The sequence below is a fragment of the Sitodiplosis mosellana genome, unplaced genomic scaffold, assembly GCF_009176505.1.
Source record: "Sitodiplosis mosellana isolate CC-2019 unplaced genomic scaffold, AAFC_SMos_1.0 Smas_scaffold_1, whole genome shotgun sequence".
NCBI lineage: Eukaryota > Metazoa > Arthropoda > Insecta > Diptera > Cecidomyiidae > Sitodiplosis > Sitodiplosis mosellana.
Window position 1 is genome coordinate 19,100,098 of NW_022595244.1, and position 16,440 is coordinate 19,116,537.

Here is a 16,440-nt window from a genome sequence, read left to right on the forward strand (position 1 = left end):
AATTAGTGACTTGTTTCGCAGATACATGGTTTCCCGTACAAAGAAATGATAAAACCAATGAAGGAATTCCATAAGTTTTTTTTCTTTCTTGAGTGACCTAAAAAGTTACCAGAATATGGATGTTTGTTCTCCTTGTTTGTAACCATTTCTGCATTAAGTTGCGAAATTCTTGACTTAGCGCCCGAACGTTTCGTTTCCGAACCGTACTCAGAGTGTGTCAGGTCAGATAAAAACTCACTTTAAACTTCTGTCTGTTTGGAAGTAATCCAATTTGATGTAAAATTGATTGTATGTATTTACGGCAAAACATATATCAATTAAATTGTTGCCGTAGGCAGTTGCGATGATGGACAAAATTTTTTGATGTTGTTTAAATGTCATTATCATTTCAATTTGACGAAATCAGTGCCTTGAACACGCGAATGCTCATCGAATACAGTTAATATCAATTACTGAAACCTAACCGCTATGACCTATGCCACTTTCAATTTGGTGTTTACCGTACATTGCACACTGTTCGTTGGATGTGAAAGTGATAATGCTACCTGCTACAATAAAAAAAAACGGGTGTTGCCTGTTGCTAGGACAAAAAAATTAAATTATCGTGCGAAACCGATGATGGTTTAACACACCGCAAATAATGAAGAAAAAAATCATGACCCACAGTCATGACCTTTGCGGAGGATTCATCTTTATAAACATTGAAGAAGTGATGAGATAACTGATGAAATAATATTACCTAAATCTTTACGAGGAATTCTTCGTGTCTTTCTATTGTTCTTTATTTTTTTAACGCTTATCATTCGTATATTCCTCCTATTTGATGAATGATGAAAATAATTCAATGTTTTCCATTCTACCTTCGAATAATCACTTTTAAAAAATTCCAAACAATTGTTTTCCATACTTTTGTATTGGTTTTGGTTTAAAGAGTCGATACTGATTTCTGGGTAAAAAAAGAAAAATATTGTTGATACAGTTTTAAACTCATCTATTTTGTCACTTTTTGATTTGTATTTCCATTGATCTCGTTTGTTGGATCTGACCAATTGATTCTCGAAGGCCCACTAGCTCAGCTGGTTAGAAGCCCATTAGCTGGCCCATTAGCTCGCATTCACTTTCAGTTTTACAACACACATTCCTTATCAAAAAAGAATTATGAGAATGTGAATGTTTTAAATATTCCTCAAAATTTATGGTTTTTTGTTGTTAAAAGTATGCTCATACGGACCGTGAAATTACACCACTCCTTATCCTTTTCAAATAAAATTCTAGTGTTGAGGGTTTGAAAAATATAAAATTAAAATAAAGAAATTGAAATCGCCAGTGCAAATAATTTTAAATGAAAGAAAAAAAAATATTGGCCCATGGGAGGATCGAACTCACGACCTTCGCGTTATTAGCACGACGCTCTAACCAGCTGAGCTAATGGGCCTATATGAAGATGTCAGCCAAGTTGAAATGTTTAATAATGCGACGCACATCATGCAGTGCATAAACATAGCGGCAACGTGATCCGTTCTATTTTTGGCACTCATCGAATGAACAATTTGTTTTATGCAAATATTCAAGTTGAAAGTTACCATAGTCTATTTCCGTAGGATGGACTATAAAAGATTTTGATTATGCTCAATTTGTATTTTGTATGAAATGTAAAACGAAAAGAAAAAAACAAAAAAAAATGTTTGCATTTCTTTGCATACAAACATGTGTTTCTGATGGTTCATTAGACGCGTGAAAGACGAGTCATTATTTCAAAAATAATAACATTAATATGAAATCGACGCATTTTGAACAAACGAAACCATAATTTATAGCTTGGGGCATATGGTATTTGTGAACGAGTTTCAACGTTCTTTTGTGGGCCGACACACGTAAACAAAGTATGAGCAGTGAAGACGTTATCGATTATGACACTTTGCGTAATAACGATTGAGGTGAGCGTAAGATTAACCCGTTGAAAACGGTTGGAAGGTAAAGTACAAGACACGCGACCAAATCATGTCATGTGAATGTAAGTATATTTCATCTGATGCCCTACCATCAACCGTGCATTGGAAGCAACTTTAATCGATTATAACTGAAATTGATGGAAAATCCTCGAATATAAAAGGTCTGATGGTTTTGATTTTCAAATCAGTTGTCCACGAAATTTTAAGTGAAGTCAAAAGTGAGCTCTGTTGCAAAAAATGGCACGTCAAATCTTTGTGTTGGTTTCTGTGTTATCAGTCGTTGCTTTTACATTGGCTCAAGAGCCACAAGTGCAATTGCAACCACAGCCACAAGTTGTTCGTGAATCGAATAACAATGATGGCTCTGGAAATTACTTATTCACGTATGTTATCATACATCTTTGTATGGCTAACGCAAACCAAGAGAAAAATGGAACAAATTTCATTTCGATAGACAATTCAGTTGAGAAGATGGAAGAAAAATTATTTAATGTACATGTGTCTTGTTCAAACTTTAGCTATGAGTTGGATAATGGTCAGATCTTTTCTGAAGCTGGAGAGCTGAGAACAATTGGGGACCAACAGGCAGTAGTTAAGAGTGGTGCTTATTCATTTGTTGGAGCTGATGGAATAACATATTGGGTGACTTATACAGGTATTTTTTTTTATTTTTCAGTTGAAATATTTTTATTTTTATTTTCAATCATTTTATTTTATGTTACAGCGGATGAAAACGGATTCCATCCAATTATCGGTACACCCAATCGCATTAAATTGAACGATTAACTTAAATTGAATAAGTGAATATTTTTTGAATTTGCAGGAACTGGCCCTGGTGGAATTCAACCAGGAGCAGATGCACAAATCGCTCCGAACACACTTAAATCGCTAGTTGGATAGACAACGATCTCTTAAGGAATCAGACAACAAATCTGAAAAGTTTTTTTTCTGCAAACTGATACATTCCACAGTTCTATCAAGTGATGAAACATACAATTTGTGTGAAGGGGGACATGATTAAGATATTAAATTATGTAACCAAAAATAACAAACTTGCATTTTTACTTGTAAAGATTTACTTGTTTGATGTATGGCGCTAAATTGGTGATGATAATTGGCAGCATAATCAATTTTCTTTGATTTGGCTGAGGGAATTCTCGAAATACCGAAACAATTTAGCCGAAATTATGCATGTGCGTATTTTTTGTGTGGAGACTCAGGATTTTTTCTCGTGACAAATCTCGTGGTTGGATTTACAGTTCCGGAAATTTGATTTTCCGTGTAGAGTTCCATTTTCCGCAAGGATTTCAAATCCTGTGCTCCATACATTTTAAATGGGGAACCAAATTCCATCATGTAAGACTGCCTTGAGACAATTAACACATTGACCACTCGAGATCGAAAAGATGCAGATTCACTTCGACCAAGTTGTTGCATAAAACGTTTAGTCGCCACACACAAAATAAACTTTTCCGAATTTAAGAAAAAAAAAATTCTCAAATATAGAATAAGAAATACGTTCGCAATATGAACTATGAAATTTGTCATAAAATTTAAAAAGCCGCTTTAGTAGCGTTCATATGCCGCTTGAATCGCTACCATCGCCGCAAACAAATCCGTTATGAATCTGTCTTTTTTTTAAATAAAAAAACATCTTCGAATAAAAAAAAGGTAAAATAAAATTGTAAATTTAATTTCTCAGCACACAGTTTATAAAAAAAAATTATTTGCTTCAATAAAACTTAGAAAAACAACAATTATTGTACTGCAAACGATTCTCAGTTGAAGTTCGAAATTTCGAAACTAACAGCGACATCTAACGAGAATCCGTTACCACACCCATTCGCCATATTGACAAGTGACAAGTGTGTTGTTGTTTCAAATTTCAAGTGGGAATCGTTTGCAGTGAAATAATTGTAGTTTTCCTAAGTTTTATTGATGCAAATAAAATATTTTTTATAAACTGTGTGTTGAGAAATCCAATTTACAACTTTTTTCTACATTTTTTTTATTATAAAATATTTTTGGATTATTTTGTTTTGAAAAAAGTCAGATTCATAACGGTTTTGTTTGAAGCGCTGAAAGCACTGAGAACTTTTTTTTTGGTTCAATATCAACCGACTAAAACGATACCTAGCGGATATGATAGCCCTTTAATTTTTATGATAAAATTTGCAATGATCTTTTTTTTCTTGGAAAAATTTGTTTTGTGTGCAGCGGCGATTTTATTAAAAATCATTGAATTGTTTATTCGCAATTTTCAGTCAATAAAATGTTATGTTATATACTTATGTATTTCACAAAATTGGTTATATCTTTTTTGTGCGTTTCAAGTCCTAATTTACTATGGAAAAAGAAACAATACCGCAGAGTGTCGCTTCGATGAGATTTGAGTTACTTATTCTACTTTGTTGCTTCACAACAAACTACTTTTTTGCGCACTACATGAAATGTAGTTCATCGAAGTAATTTTGCATTAATATATCATTAAAAGTCGTCCCTTTTAACCTTTTGTTCGTCTTTCAGTTTTGCAGCATATTCCCGTCTCTATGGGCATACAACGTATTTTATATGAAAACTAGATTGTGATGAGAGATGACGATTTGGTTTCTTCAGCAAAGTTATAGTACTCTACCCGCTTCACAACTTAACAGAAGATACTATGACATTATCTCTTACCATCTCCACGAAAAGAGCGAAAAACCGCGAGAAAACAGAGGAAAACATATGCACGTGTTAACGACGTTTGAATCCTAAGATTATTAAACGTATTAAACGTCTGTCACCCGAACACGACAACACATGGAATCATATATGATTATGTCGACAGTAAACTTAGAAAACTCAACCTAGGCAGTTTTTTCGTTCATGGAATCGTTTATTTCGTCGCATACTATCGCGCTCCTGTCTCTATTCCAAAATTCGACTTAGTTTTAGTTCTATATTCTTGGGTTGAAATATTTTTTCAACTTGATCCATTATTTTGAAGAGAGTTGTGATTATGTCGATCGTTCACTTAGGAAACTTCAACCTAGGCAGTTTTTTCGTCTATGGAATCGTTTATTTTGTCGTATACTTTCGCGTTCCTGTCTCTATTCCAAAATCCGCCTTGGTTTTAGTTCTGTATTTTTGAGTAGAAATATTTTTTCAACTTGATCCATTATTTCGAAGAGAGTTGTGATTATGTCGATCGTACACTTAGGAAACTTCAACCTAGGCAGTTTTTTCGTTTATGGATTCGTTCATCGTTTTTCGTACGAACGAAATCCAAAGTGACGTTACGTTTTGACGAATTTTACGGCGAACTCACTAACGAAATTTCAATACAAAATGATACGAGAGTTCGTGGCGCTGCAAGCACTCAATGATATTTTGTACTGAAGTGTCGTCAGCTTGACGAAATCAGTACACAGACAGGTGTGTGTGTGTATTCGCCGAACGCTCAAATCCGAATTCCGTACAAAGCACGGAAGATACAGAGAATGAAAACATAGCCAAAATTCGCATGGCCACAGTGATGGAATGAGTTTCGACAGAGCGTTCGGCCAACAAAGTGCGCTGTAAATGGAAAATATTCAGCAATGCATGCTCTAACGGCATCTATACGGTATAGTTTGGAAGTATAAGTAAATTCTTTCGTCATGTTGGGATTAAGTCTTTACGCAAATGTTGGGAATGGCATTTGTCAGATAAACGTCATTCATTACTCAAGTCAGTGATCTTCCGATAGGGACAAACGCAATGCAAACTGAACTCTGAATGGTTTTGGATTTGCTGAATTTATTACCATTGCGCTTCACTGTGTTGCGTTCGGCACATAAGAAACACGACGAACGCATGATGGGTATCCGAAAAAGTCCGAAGTGCAAACAGCACGGCTGCACAACTGCTTTCTGTGCGACGGATTTTATTGAGCGAATCAAATTGAATAGACTATTACTGTGGGTTGCTGAGGGCTGGTTCACTGAGTCACAATTTTTTTTCGTCTTGAATATAACATCTATTTGCTTGAATGAAACAAATTTCATTGAATTTAAGAAACCTTTCAAATCTTTGTAAATCGTTTTCAAAAATGTTTAACAAGTTTAAAGAGTCGGTTCACAAAGTTTAGTAAACCACGTTTATAGAGTCGATTTTTCTATTTCCATGGCTCATGATTTGTAGCAACATCGAATGGTTTACGAATATGTTTTATATAAAAACATTTATCTGAGTTTTCAATCGGTCAGTTTCATGAAAATAATTTGGCCAAATTAAATTTTTTCTTCAAAACAATGAGAAAAAAAATGCGCAGTGTGAAAAACTTGATTGAGTTGGTGCAATCGTAGAGCCGGGTTTACAGGTTAGGTTGCCGTTCTTTTGCGGCATACAAAATTCATCGATGGTATTGTTTTCATCACAACCAAATATAAGGTGACATATTTTATCCGTCCATATTGTTCTATATAAGGTAGAAAATAAACGTGATTTGGGTTTATATATTCCGTTTAATTATTTAAAGCTGCTTATACTAGTACAATGATTCGAAAGAAAGGCAATTTTGAAATGAGCCTCTTTTTCCTTTATAGGCTGCTTGAATTGAGATGACAAAATCATTCATCTTTCACCCATGGCAGTTTTCAAATGTTGAAATAATTGTTAACTCTACAAAAAAATTTATTCTAATAGAGAATGTCTAATAATAAATCTAATGATGTCTAATATGAATATAGATATTTTTCAAAAAAATTATTATCCATTAATTTTTGGGCAATCACGGCATTGAGATTTTTCATGGCATGGACCATAAAGGTTGGTATCTGTATAGTAACTGTCTTCACAATCACACGCTACTATGTATTTTCTATTTCCTGGTTCTTGTTTTGAACACTTTTTGTAATTCAAACAAGTGCGTTGATCATAGTCATTGTACTTTCTGAGCATTTCATGTTCACCGCACGGGCACGAACATAAGCAATTTATGGTATTTTTCAATTGGTCTTTTGTTACGCACTGGCCACACTTGTTTCTATAGTAGTTTTCCTTGCATACGCATCGTCCATGATGTTCCACTTCATTTGCGCCAGGGCATCGCATTTTCCGGCAAATTTTTCTATTTCTTCGATATTCTTCCTGTAAAACACATTCACCGCAGCGATTGAGACAACGGCCTTTCTTGCAGTTGCACACATTCATGATATATAGATTGGATTTCTCGTGGCTTTTGATAAATTTTATAAATGGCGATGAGAAATAGCCGCGCGAAGAAAATGACGAAGAACTGCTCGACGAGCTGGATGAGGAGGACGAACAACGATGTTTATGCGATGATTGTGACCGGCAGTATCGAAAATCCTTGGGTTTCAAACACCCGACCAATTCGGTATGTTTTGCTCTACATTCGGGATTTGGTGGTAACTTTGGTGGATTTTTCTGTTCTTCAATACATTTTTCTAACGGTTCACATCGCCAAGCTGAAGTACGATAATGCCTTGTTATGCATTTACAATTGAGTCTTTTTATATTATTGGCGTAACAAGCAACTGTAGGCGGATCGAGAGCCTTTTCACATGACGTAAAACGACATACGTCCAAATGTTCAGAAACGACCTCATTTTTAAAGCAACAAACATGATTCTCGGGATTATCGTCCGGTGTTGTTTGTACTATTGTCGTTTGAGGTGGTGGTGCAGTTTCATCCGTTATACCTGATCGATATATTCATTGAAAAAATTGAAAAATCCTAAATGAAGGAATAATGGGTACTTACATTTCGGTAATAAGATCAAATTAAAAAGCCAAATGGCATTAATTGCCAATGCAGCTACAGTTCTCGCCATCTGGTGCGTCTTCAACGAATGCTACACTTGAAATGAAATATATTATTTCAATTTTGCAGTCACTTTTTCAAAATAAATTCCAATCAATATTTGCGAAACAAATAACGCAAGTGCAATCAGATGTTTCAAAATTTCGTCAGAATTCTGAAAATAGACCTCATTCGCACCTGCATTTCGAAATCAACAATGCGAATCTATAAGTGGTTGCATTTCCTACCCACTTTAACTGAAGCTTATTTCTTCTGATACAGGGGCCTAGTATCAAAGATTCTATTGATTCTCTATCTGTAAAAAATGGAAATGAATAGCGGCATCAACTCAAAATAATTTCTCGCTCATTTGACAAGCTCGAAAATTCTGATCTGGTATCACAATTCCATGCATTAAAACGCTCCTGAAATTGAATGTACATCTGTTTTTTTTTAATCGAGGTGATTTCACACTCGCCAGATAGCATTCATTCGTGAAAACACAAAATATCTTCAACAATACGGATTAAGCTAGATGAATGTTAAAAATTGAGAATTTAATGTGAAACAAAATCGGTTGCGATGTTATTTTGTAAAAGTTTACATTGCTCAATAAGAAGAATTATTTTAAATGACTCAAATATATTGAACCGAATGTCAACGACCGCTGACGATATCAATCTCCCGACAGATCAAAATCCAATGCAATATTCATTCTAAAAGTGTTAGTTAGAGCAATCAACGACGATTTGGCTCAACATGCAACATTTGAACAGTTACAAGAATTTTATATGGAATCTATCCAGGTTTGTCTCGTAGCTGGATCGAATTCACCGGCAGAAGCACCAATTTGTGCCATTTATTTGTCACAGCAGGGACAGAGCCAATCAATGAGCGCGAATTGGTGATGTTCACAAAGGAAGCTCTCAACCAAATTGAAGCATCTTTCAGTTAAGGTCCCGACGTTGAGGCTCAAATTATTGCAGCATTTTTCCAAAAGAACATCAAATTGAATAGAGTAAAATTGGCATGTTTTCAGAGTCAAAAACTTTCGGAAAGAAAATTCAATGTTTTGCAAAATGAAATTGGAAATGAATGGAAAATTTCGACAAAAAATCTGGCTACTTGATTGAACGGGTGTATTGACACAATGATAGGAGCTGACATGGAGCGCAGAAGATGCACTAGATAAACTGCAAGAAAATTTTGAAATCAAATGAGCAAGATGCAATCGAAAATATTCACTTGATGGAGAGGAAGAACTACTGATTTCAAGCGAGTAATATATTTTAAGAATTGTTAAATGTTAAAAAATAAATAATTAAATCGAATGTTGTAGCAGTAGTATTTTATTAAATTCAGTCATTTTTTGTAAATTATTTTATTGATTCATCTAACTATGAAGAAATTTATGTGCCTTAAATAAATCAATATGCTTTGTTCTTAAAATAATTGGTGTCACGTAAAAGATTAGCTGTTTTCAAATGGAAAAAAGAGCTTTTTTCAATAAAGCCAGAGAGATAATCAACGATGACACACACGTGAATATTCCAACAGTTTGTTATTAGAATTGGAAGCGCCGGTGACAGTGCACCGATTAATTGACACGTTAGCGTGATACAAGTGTAAAAATGCGGCACACACAGGTGTTCGCTGATATACTAAAATATCATTTTACAGAAATTTGATCGCTTTTTTGTCACGCATACTGCTTCTTTACCATTTCGAACAAAGTGTTTGAAGAGTTTTATTGAATTTATATCCGACTAATCGTGGATATTATTGTTGTGTTATGTGAGATTTCAACATCGTACATTGCTAGTGACATAAACAAAATGTACTACGAAAACAAATAACACTGATAAATTCGATTGTTCATTATGAATATAAAGACGATGCCCGACTGAAATTATGTTCAAAGTTTTCTCAGCTGAAGTGTACACACAAGCAATTTCGTTCCCGTGAAATCGAATTCATTTAAATTTGCAGCTGAACAGTTGTTATCATTGTGAAAGTAATTCAAGTACCCTCCAAAATGAAATCATTTTTGATAGCTGTTGCTTTGATTGTCGTCAGTCACTGTCAGACCACATGTAAGTTTAGTTATATTTTGATTGGCATCATTTATCGATAGTTAATTGTGTATAATTTAGTGTGCCGCGAGTATGAGTCCAGCGAGTCGGAATTCGAAGAACTCACTGAGAAATTGTTCAGAGAAAGCGCACCAAACATATTCCCTTATGTCAAAGTTAATCTACAGAGCTCAACGTCTTCATGGTCACGTTCGGATGATGCTGAACAACCGTAAACAAATTTTTTTTTCTCCAATGTTTCAATAACACTTTTTTAATTATCCATGCTTTTTAGGCTTTTGAATGTTGATGAGTCGGTGGTGTATAAAGTGCCAACAATTGCGAAATTGGTTGCACTTTTCGATAATTATGAACTAGATGCGTCAGACAGTGAAGAGGTGACGCCTGAAGAGCAGATTGAAGAAATGGAGTTCATTGATGCAGTGCTCGATACGCAAGTTATGCAAACCGCCATGAATTTCTTACATAAAAAAGGTGATCTTCATTCTTTTTTTTCTGGAACTCAAATCGAAAAGAATTTTATCTTTCAATTGAGTCATTTTTCTATTTATGATCGACAGGTTACATCAGATCAAGTCGGGATGCCCAATTTGATCTACTGAGGGACATTTGGTTTGGAATGTACCCACGGACTAGAGGAAATATCGGCAGCTCTGGCTTTGAACACGTGTTTCTCAATGAAATGAAATATGGTTCACCGATTGGGCTTCACAACTGGATTTATTTTCATCATAAAGAAAATGTCACTGGTAACGTTGATTATAAAGGCTATATGGACAGCCTTTTGCTTGGCAATGTAAGTAGAATTCGTTTTTTGATCTGTTTAACCTTTTTTTTAATAATTGCTTTTTCTTTTTAGAAAGGACAAATTGTTAAATATCGTTTTTCTTTCGATGGCGTCACCAAACCAGTCAATTCCATGTTTATCGGAACATTGCCTGAGCTCGATATGGCCCTTTTTACTGTCTGCTTCGAAATGAATAAGACATACTGTCAAATTTCTTTGGATGGAAATAAACTCACTATTCGCACTTTTCCATTCAACTACCACGGTAAGAGGATGGTCGGTGCAACGTATCCAGTGATATAATTGTTGCATTCCATCTGAGTGTTTTGTAAATGTCAATAAAAATGATATCAGTCTTTCTTTTCATGCACACACAAATTTAGTATCAATATTTGGCGTTCGTAGAATAATTATACGTTGCATCCTTTCATCGATCAATTTATATTCAAATTTAGAATAATAATAAACAGATGTTTCTGAAAATGGTTTTTTTTTTTCATTGTTTTGACTGATATCATTACTTACGTGGAAGGTTGATGTACTGTACACTAGACTGTCCCAAAATAAATTGAGGTCGTAATTTTGGTGATGCTCCGGCGTTTTATGAAAAAGGGTCACGAAAAAATAAGATTGCGGTTATCAGGAGCCTATTCTGAGATTTCACTACTATTCCCGCATTTCAGTTTACCGAACACCTTTCTTCCTCAAAAATTTACAAAATGACCCGTAGAGCGGAAGCTACAGCCAAACTTCGATCCCGATGTATGGAAGCATATGTTCGCACACCCCCAATGAAGAAATTGGCAGTATCCGATTTCATCTATCTGCTCTATTTTTCAAAATAGACTGAATATTTTTTTTTTCAGAAAATCATTCTATTTCAAAATTTTGGATTGACCTCGGATTTTGCATCTATCGTTATTCCCAGATCTGTTTGGCACAAAACGACGAGAAATGCAAAATAAATAACATTTCCGGCGATAAATATTGGAAAAAACACACTTTCCCCTACAAAAGTACTGAAAAAGGGAGAAATATTAAATTTGCCCATTTTTTACATTTTTCATACATAATCAACTGAATGTCACTAATTGAACTGTATTTTTTCAAAAATTTCACGATGTTCTTTTGCTATTGAGGGAAATTTCAACGCATCAATCATCAACAATAAGGTTATCAGGATTTTTTTTTAAACGTAAACGCATTTTTTATTCCATGTCAAAATGCCAGAAAACGACAATTTTTTCCATTCTTCTGTTTTTATTCAAGTTACACAGTGATAGAGTAAGTTCTTAAACATTTATATCGCTGGATAGCTGCTTGCAACCAATTTGTCTTGTCCACGTGAAAATACAAATGTCTTGATGAAGAACCGTTTTTTACCCAATGACACCTGACACGTTTCTCGATCCATCACAACACACAGAGTGTATAAACTCATTTCGAAATCCGGCGTGGTTCCAATGAACATCGATGTTATTTTTTCCATATTATCGTATGACACTTTGTATTTAACAATTCTAAAGTTCTAAAAGAAGGAAAAAAACAATTTGATGAATATTCGAATGCCAATGATGAATGAGATTAAAATACATTTGACAGTGTCAGATCTCTCGTGAGTTGCTGGAAAGTCAATTTTCGAGTTTTGGCCATTTCTTGATCATAGAAATGTATCCAGTTATGGAAGCCAGAAAGTTCGCCATGCGATATAACGTTGTTCTAAAATAAATTGAACAGTATTTTATGTTGGATAAATTCCTAGATAAATTCAATTTATGAGGAAAATGAAATCTTATCTTGTAAATGATTTCCTTGCAAAATACATGTTCAAATCCAGAACTACCTGTAAATATAAAGAAATTATTCTATCACTGTGTAACTTGAAAAAAAAACCCACTAAAATACCTTTTGCGCCACCTCTCATTCGTGCATAGTTCGTGAACCAGAGAACCTTGAGAAGATGCTTAAAATTTCTCTGTGCCACCGCTTCATCTACATTGTAAATTCCATCAACATCTAAAATCGAAAGTATAATGAAATTTTTGTAACAAAGCCGATATGTTGATTTTTTTTATTACTTTTCTTCTTGAAGAAATTCTTCAAGATCGTCATAGCAGTTGTTTTGATCACTGCGTCCAAGAATTTATCTTGCTGGGCTTCGATTTGTTGGGTTACTACTTCCGGAAGTGCGGAATCTATTTTAAAGTTTTTGAACAAAGGGCGCATCGTTCTAATAGTTTCCACACTACTCAAATCGGTGTCATTCACCCTCAACACTCTACCAAACACAAAATAATTAAAACCATTCTTTCACATTCAATTGGTTGTTATTCAAAAAAAAGTCTAAAAAATCATACGGATTTGCTTTGATGTTGAAAAAAACTTTTTTCGACAGTCGATTATCAGCATTTTTGAACAAAAGTTCGCTTAGATTCGTGATTTCCACATCACTTGCTGGCAATTCTGTATAAAAAAAAAGAAAAATCGTTTTTGGAAAAATGCAATTTGAATTGGTTAATTTTCTTACTCGAATCACACGTTATAATACACAATGCGAGCATTGCTATCGCCAATAGTATTAACTTCGCCATGATGAAACTCAATGCCAAACCTATAGCACAAAATTCGCAAATGAACTGGTTTTCATCACAATGTCCTCGCGCTTTTATTCCCTGTTTGTCGTCGTCTTCACACCAAAAATTTCACACACGTCATTACAATAATAAAAAATGCAAAGTCAATTTAAGGTTACATCTGTTAGCAGAGCTTCTGAAGGTTCGCATAGAAGGTTCAGAGGAGGTTAATTTTGAATATGGGTAATTCGAAGACTCAAAAAAATGTCCTCACTTTTGGCATTTCAATCAGAGTATGGGTAAAATTTTTCCAGATAATACGTTCAAAATTGTTGAGAATGGGGTAATTTAACCCTGCTTCAGAAGCCTATGTCTGTTAGCATTTGGCCCACAAAATTTCACACCGTTGTTTTTTCCACGCAGAAGATGCGTTATACTTAAATTAAAACGAAGTTATGGCTAGAACATTTCAATAATAGAATTGGAAATTTAAATAATAAACATGCTTATACTTCATTTCATCGTCAATGGTATGTATAACACTTGCCAGAACAGCTTTCTCCTAATTTTAATATTCATTCCAAGTGCTTTGGCTTTAATTTTAAGCCCAGCCATAATTTTTCAAAACTGTATTTATCTCAAAATTGCCTACAAGGCGTAAAACTATGGACAAAATTATAATCAACTGACCGAAAAATTATGCAAATATCTTTGTGTTGATCGATCGAAATGGATTTTTTGAATCCGGAAAAGCATTCGGAACGGAAAACGGTTATAATTTCATCTGCCAATTAATCGAAAGAATGACGAATCGCACTACAACAATTTGATATATTACAACGGTACAAAGATTCAGTTTATCCTGGGATATGCCGTCACTCAAATCTCTTGATTATCTCATTTTATTCACACATAAGAAACTATTTATGATGTAAATACATTCAATGAAGATTTGCCGTACATTCTGTTCATGATATTTGTTTCTTAGTTCCAATTTTGTGCATTGCAATCAATCGAATAGATGAATAGAAGTTGGTAAAATGTCAAAGACGGCCGAAAAGACTATTTGTACTACTATATGGCACATTAGATATATACAAGTATCGTAACAGCTCTGTTTCTGACCTATAAAGTTCTTATGATTCGGTTCGATTCAAATTAAATATTTATGATTTAGCATTATGATTAATTTGTGTTCTAAAATTCCGGGTAAGCGCTGCCAATCAATCGATTCCCTCGGTAGAAAAATGGATACGTTCTAATTGTGATTTTTTTCCCGCTGAGTGAAATATCGCATTTTGATTTTCTCATCACATGGCAAACGGTGTAGAGCGACATTTCAAGCTCTGGAAGTGTTCCGATAAACATTGTATTCACCGGTTTATTCTTATTTTTGTAGCTCACTCTGTACTTGATAATTTGTGCTTTCTGCAACAAAGAAAAAACGAATCAATATCATTCCAAACATATTCTGTTCGTTGTAAAATGAACATTTAATATTTATAATTGAAGCTGAGCTAACGTACATTTCCCAAATGAAGTGATTTCATGTACCCTTTGTAATCGACATCATGGTGGCTGTCCTGCTCTTGTTTGTAGAAATAAATCCAGTTGTGCAATCCGGAAATTTCAGTATTTTTGATTTCATTCATGAAAACGTGTTCAAAGCCACAACTTCCGATTTTGCCACCGCCTCGTGAATACATCGTAAACCAAATTGTCTTCAGTAGATTTCGTTGACTTGCACGATCAGATCTTACAGCACCTGATGACAATGGAGAAAAAGGAATCAAGAATACGGAAACAAGAATCGTTTTCATTTGACAGCATGGGGAGAGACACCATTAGCTATTTTTTTCAAGTCCATACAAATACTAGAGGAAAATAGTAAAAATAGCAATTTGTTATTTACAGTTTTTAACCATTTAGAACAAAGTTTCAGAGTTATTTTATGAAATTAAATGGAATGGTTTGTTCTTTTCTATGAAATGAGATTAGAAAAATTACCAAAATATAGTTTTTTGCTTTCTTTCCAAGCACACAACAATAAACTTGCACCTATTAAATTAGTGAAACTAGCGTTGGTGTCTCTGCCCTTGTTTGCAAGTAACAAAATCAAACCTTTTATTTGTAGATAGTTCATAGCGGCCTTCATAACTTCTGTGTCTAGAATTTTATTGAGAAATTCGTCCTCTTCCCGCAATTCGGCCGCTGTAACATCCTCAACGGTCATCGTATCCAGTTCATAGTTGTCGTAAAGTGTTTGCAACTTCACGATTGTTGGTACTCGGGCCAATGTGGCGTTGCTTATGCCCAAAAGTCTACAGTGGAATGATAGAATTTTACATTCATGTCGCAATGGAATAAAGAATGTTTAACAAATAACATACGGTGCAGGAGCATCATCGGTTGTCGCGGATGAATATGTGCGACGTTGAAGATTCACTGTGATCTGATTGAAAATATTTGGTGTACTAAGGTCAAAAAGACGTTCGGATAATGTCAGTATTTCATTGTCTGTACCATCTGGAATTGAAAATGTGTGAATTTCTTTGAAAATTTCAGAATAAATAATTTCAACAATCTTTTTGTTCATCTCATACCCGCATGACATTGAATCATCAGAACACAAATGAATGTCAGCAAAACATTTAAACGATTCATTTTCACAAAATTTAAAAGACAATTCCTTTTGAACGAACTAATCAGCTTTATAACTTCGCACCATTTAAATGTTTAAGCAAAATTTTTGACCAGATACAAAAAAATAAATAAATTCGAAATCAAAATACGCCTCCAAATGTTTTTTTTTTCAGTAAAAATGCTTCAACCAATTGCAAACTGTTTGCATTCAACACGGTAAAACAATTTCATTTATTTCAATCACTTAGGAACCAGTTTTTATTTCGAAAAATAGTTATGATAAGAAATGTGTTCGCAACAAAAGGCTACTAATGATACTGTTTGTATCGCTTCGACGCGAAGTGCATGCGACCCCGACGCACGTTTGGGATAAATCGTTTCAGAAATATGAAATGTCAAATGACTTTTGCAACGCTTAAATGTGCTTGTATTATCATGTGCTTAGATAAGTTGTCTGAGTTCCGCTTATTCAGATTATGTGTACACGTCCGTCTCGATGTGTAAAATAAACTATCTGTCATAAAAACACTACGCCGAATGAGATTCACTTAATATAAATTGAATACAAATTGTGAACAAGCACACAGTTGGCAGCAGATTTCTT

At 34.4% G+C, this 16,440-nt stretch overlaps 5 protein-coding genes and 1 non-coding gene across 8 annotated transcripts; 2 read left to right on the forward strand and 4 right to left on the reverse strand.

The window, feature by feature from the left end:
* Positions 1-1,361: 1,361 nt before the first annotated feature.
* Trnai-aau (transfer RNA isoleucine (anticodon AAU)) lies at positions 1,362-1,435 on the reverse strand. The gene has a single exon. It is a non-coding gene; the product is annotated as a tRNA-Ile (tRNA).
* Positions 1,436-2,153: 718 nt separating this feature from the next.
* LOC129572977 (flexible cuticle protein 12-like) lies at positions 2,154-2,957 on the forward strand. Its single transcript, XM_055453116.1, has 4 exons — positions 2,154-2,335; positions 2,471-2,607; positions 2,677-2,706; positions 2,776-2,957. The coding sequence occupies exons 1-4, from the start codon at positions 2,190-2,192 to the stop codon at positions 2,850-2,852; spliced, it is 390 nt and encodes a 129-aa protein (XP_055309091.1). The 5' UTR covers positions 2,154-2,189; the 3' UTR covers positions 2,853-2,957.
* A 3,468-nt stretch (positions 2,958-6,425) lies between these two features.
* Positions 6,426-7,803, reverse strand: LOC129566760 (uncharacterized). Its single transcript, XM_055442984.1, has 2 exons — positions 7,702-7,803; positions 6,426-7,639 (listed from the first exon to the last, which is right to left on the reverse strand). The coding sequence occupies exons 1-2, from the start codon at positions 7,769-7,771 to the stop codon at positions 6,684-6,686; spliced, it is 1,026 nt and encodes a 341-aa protein (XP_055298959.1). The 5' UTR covers positions 7,772-7,803; the 3' UTR covers positions 6,426-6,683.
* Positions 7,804-9,555: 1,752 nt separating this feature from the next.
* LOC129567057 (endoribonuclease CG2145-like) lies at positions 9,556-11,109 on the forward strand. The gene is made up of 5 exons (XM_055443591.1): positions 9,556-9,833; positions 9,894-10,044; positions 10,108-10,307; positions 10,394-10,629; positions 10,693-11,109. Exons 1-5 carry the CDS (start codon positions 9,776-9,778, stop codon positions 10,921-10,923), a joined length of 876 nt encoding a protein of 291 aa, XP_055299566.1. The 5' UTR covers positions 9,556-9,775; the 3' UTR covers positions 10,924-11,109.
* Positions 11,110-11,877: 768 nt separating this feature from the next.
* LOC129567526 (endoribonuclease CG2145-like) lies at positions 11,878-13,652 on the reverse strand. Of its 3 annotated transcripts, none has more exons than XM_055444539.1 (8): positions 13,468-13,652; positions 13,148-13,306; positions 12,978-13,083; positions 12,699-12,898; positions 12,526-12,636; positions 12,416-12,463; positions 12,214-12,338; positions 11,878-12,148 (listed from the first exon to the last, which is right to left on the reverse strand). In XM_055444539.1, exons 2-8 carry the CDS (start codon positions 13,209-13,211, stop codon positions 11,921-11,923), a joined length of 882 nt encoding a protein of 293 aa, XP_055300514.1. In that variant the 5' UTR covers positions 13,212-13,306; positions 13,468-13,652; the 3' UTR covers positions 11,878-11,920. The 3 variants fall into 3 exon arrangements, with proteins under 3 accessions (XP_055300514.1, XP_055300503.1, XP_055300526.1); XM_055444528.1 differs by having other exon boundaries at positions 13,373-13,533; XM_055444551.1 differs by having other exon boundaries at positions 13,148-13,533.
* Position 13,653: 1 nt separating this feature from the next.
* LOC129567528 (endoribonuclease CG2145-like) lies at positions 13,654-16,402 on the reverse strand. The gene is made up of 5 exons (XM_055444566.1): positions 15,797-16,402; positions 15,584-15,719; positions 15,315-15,514; positions 14,720-14,958; positions 13,654-14,621 (listed from the first exon to the last, which is right to left on the reverse strand). The coding sequence occupies exons 1-5, from the start codon at positions 15,855-15,857 to the stop codon at positions 14,391-14,393; spliced, it is 867 nt and encodes a 288-aa protein (XP_055300541.1). The 5' UTR covers positions 15,858-16,402; the 3' UTR covers positions 13,654-14,390.
* Positions 16,403-16,440: the final 38 nt, after the last annotated feature.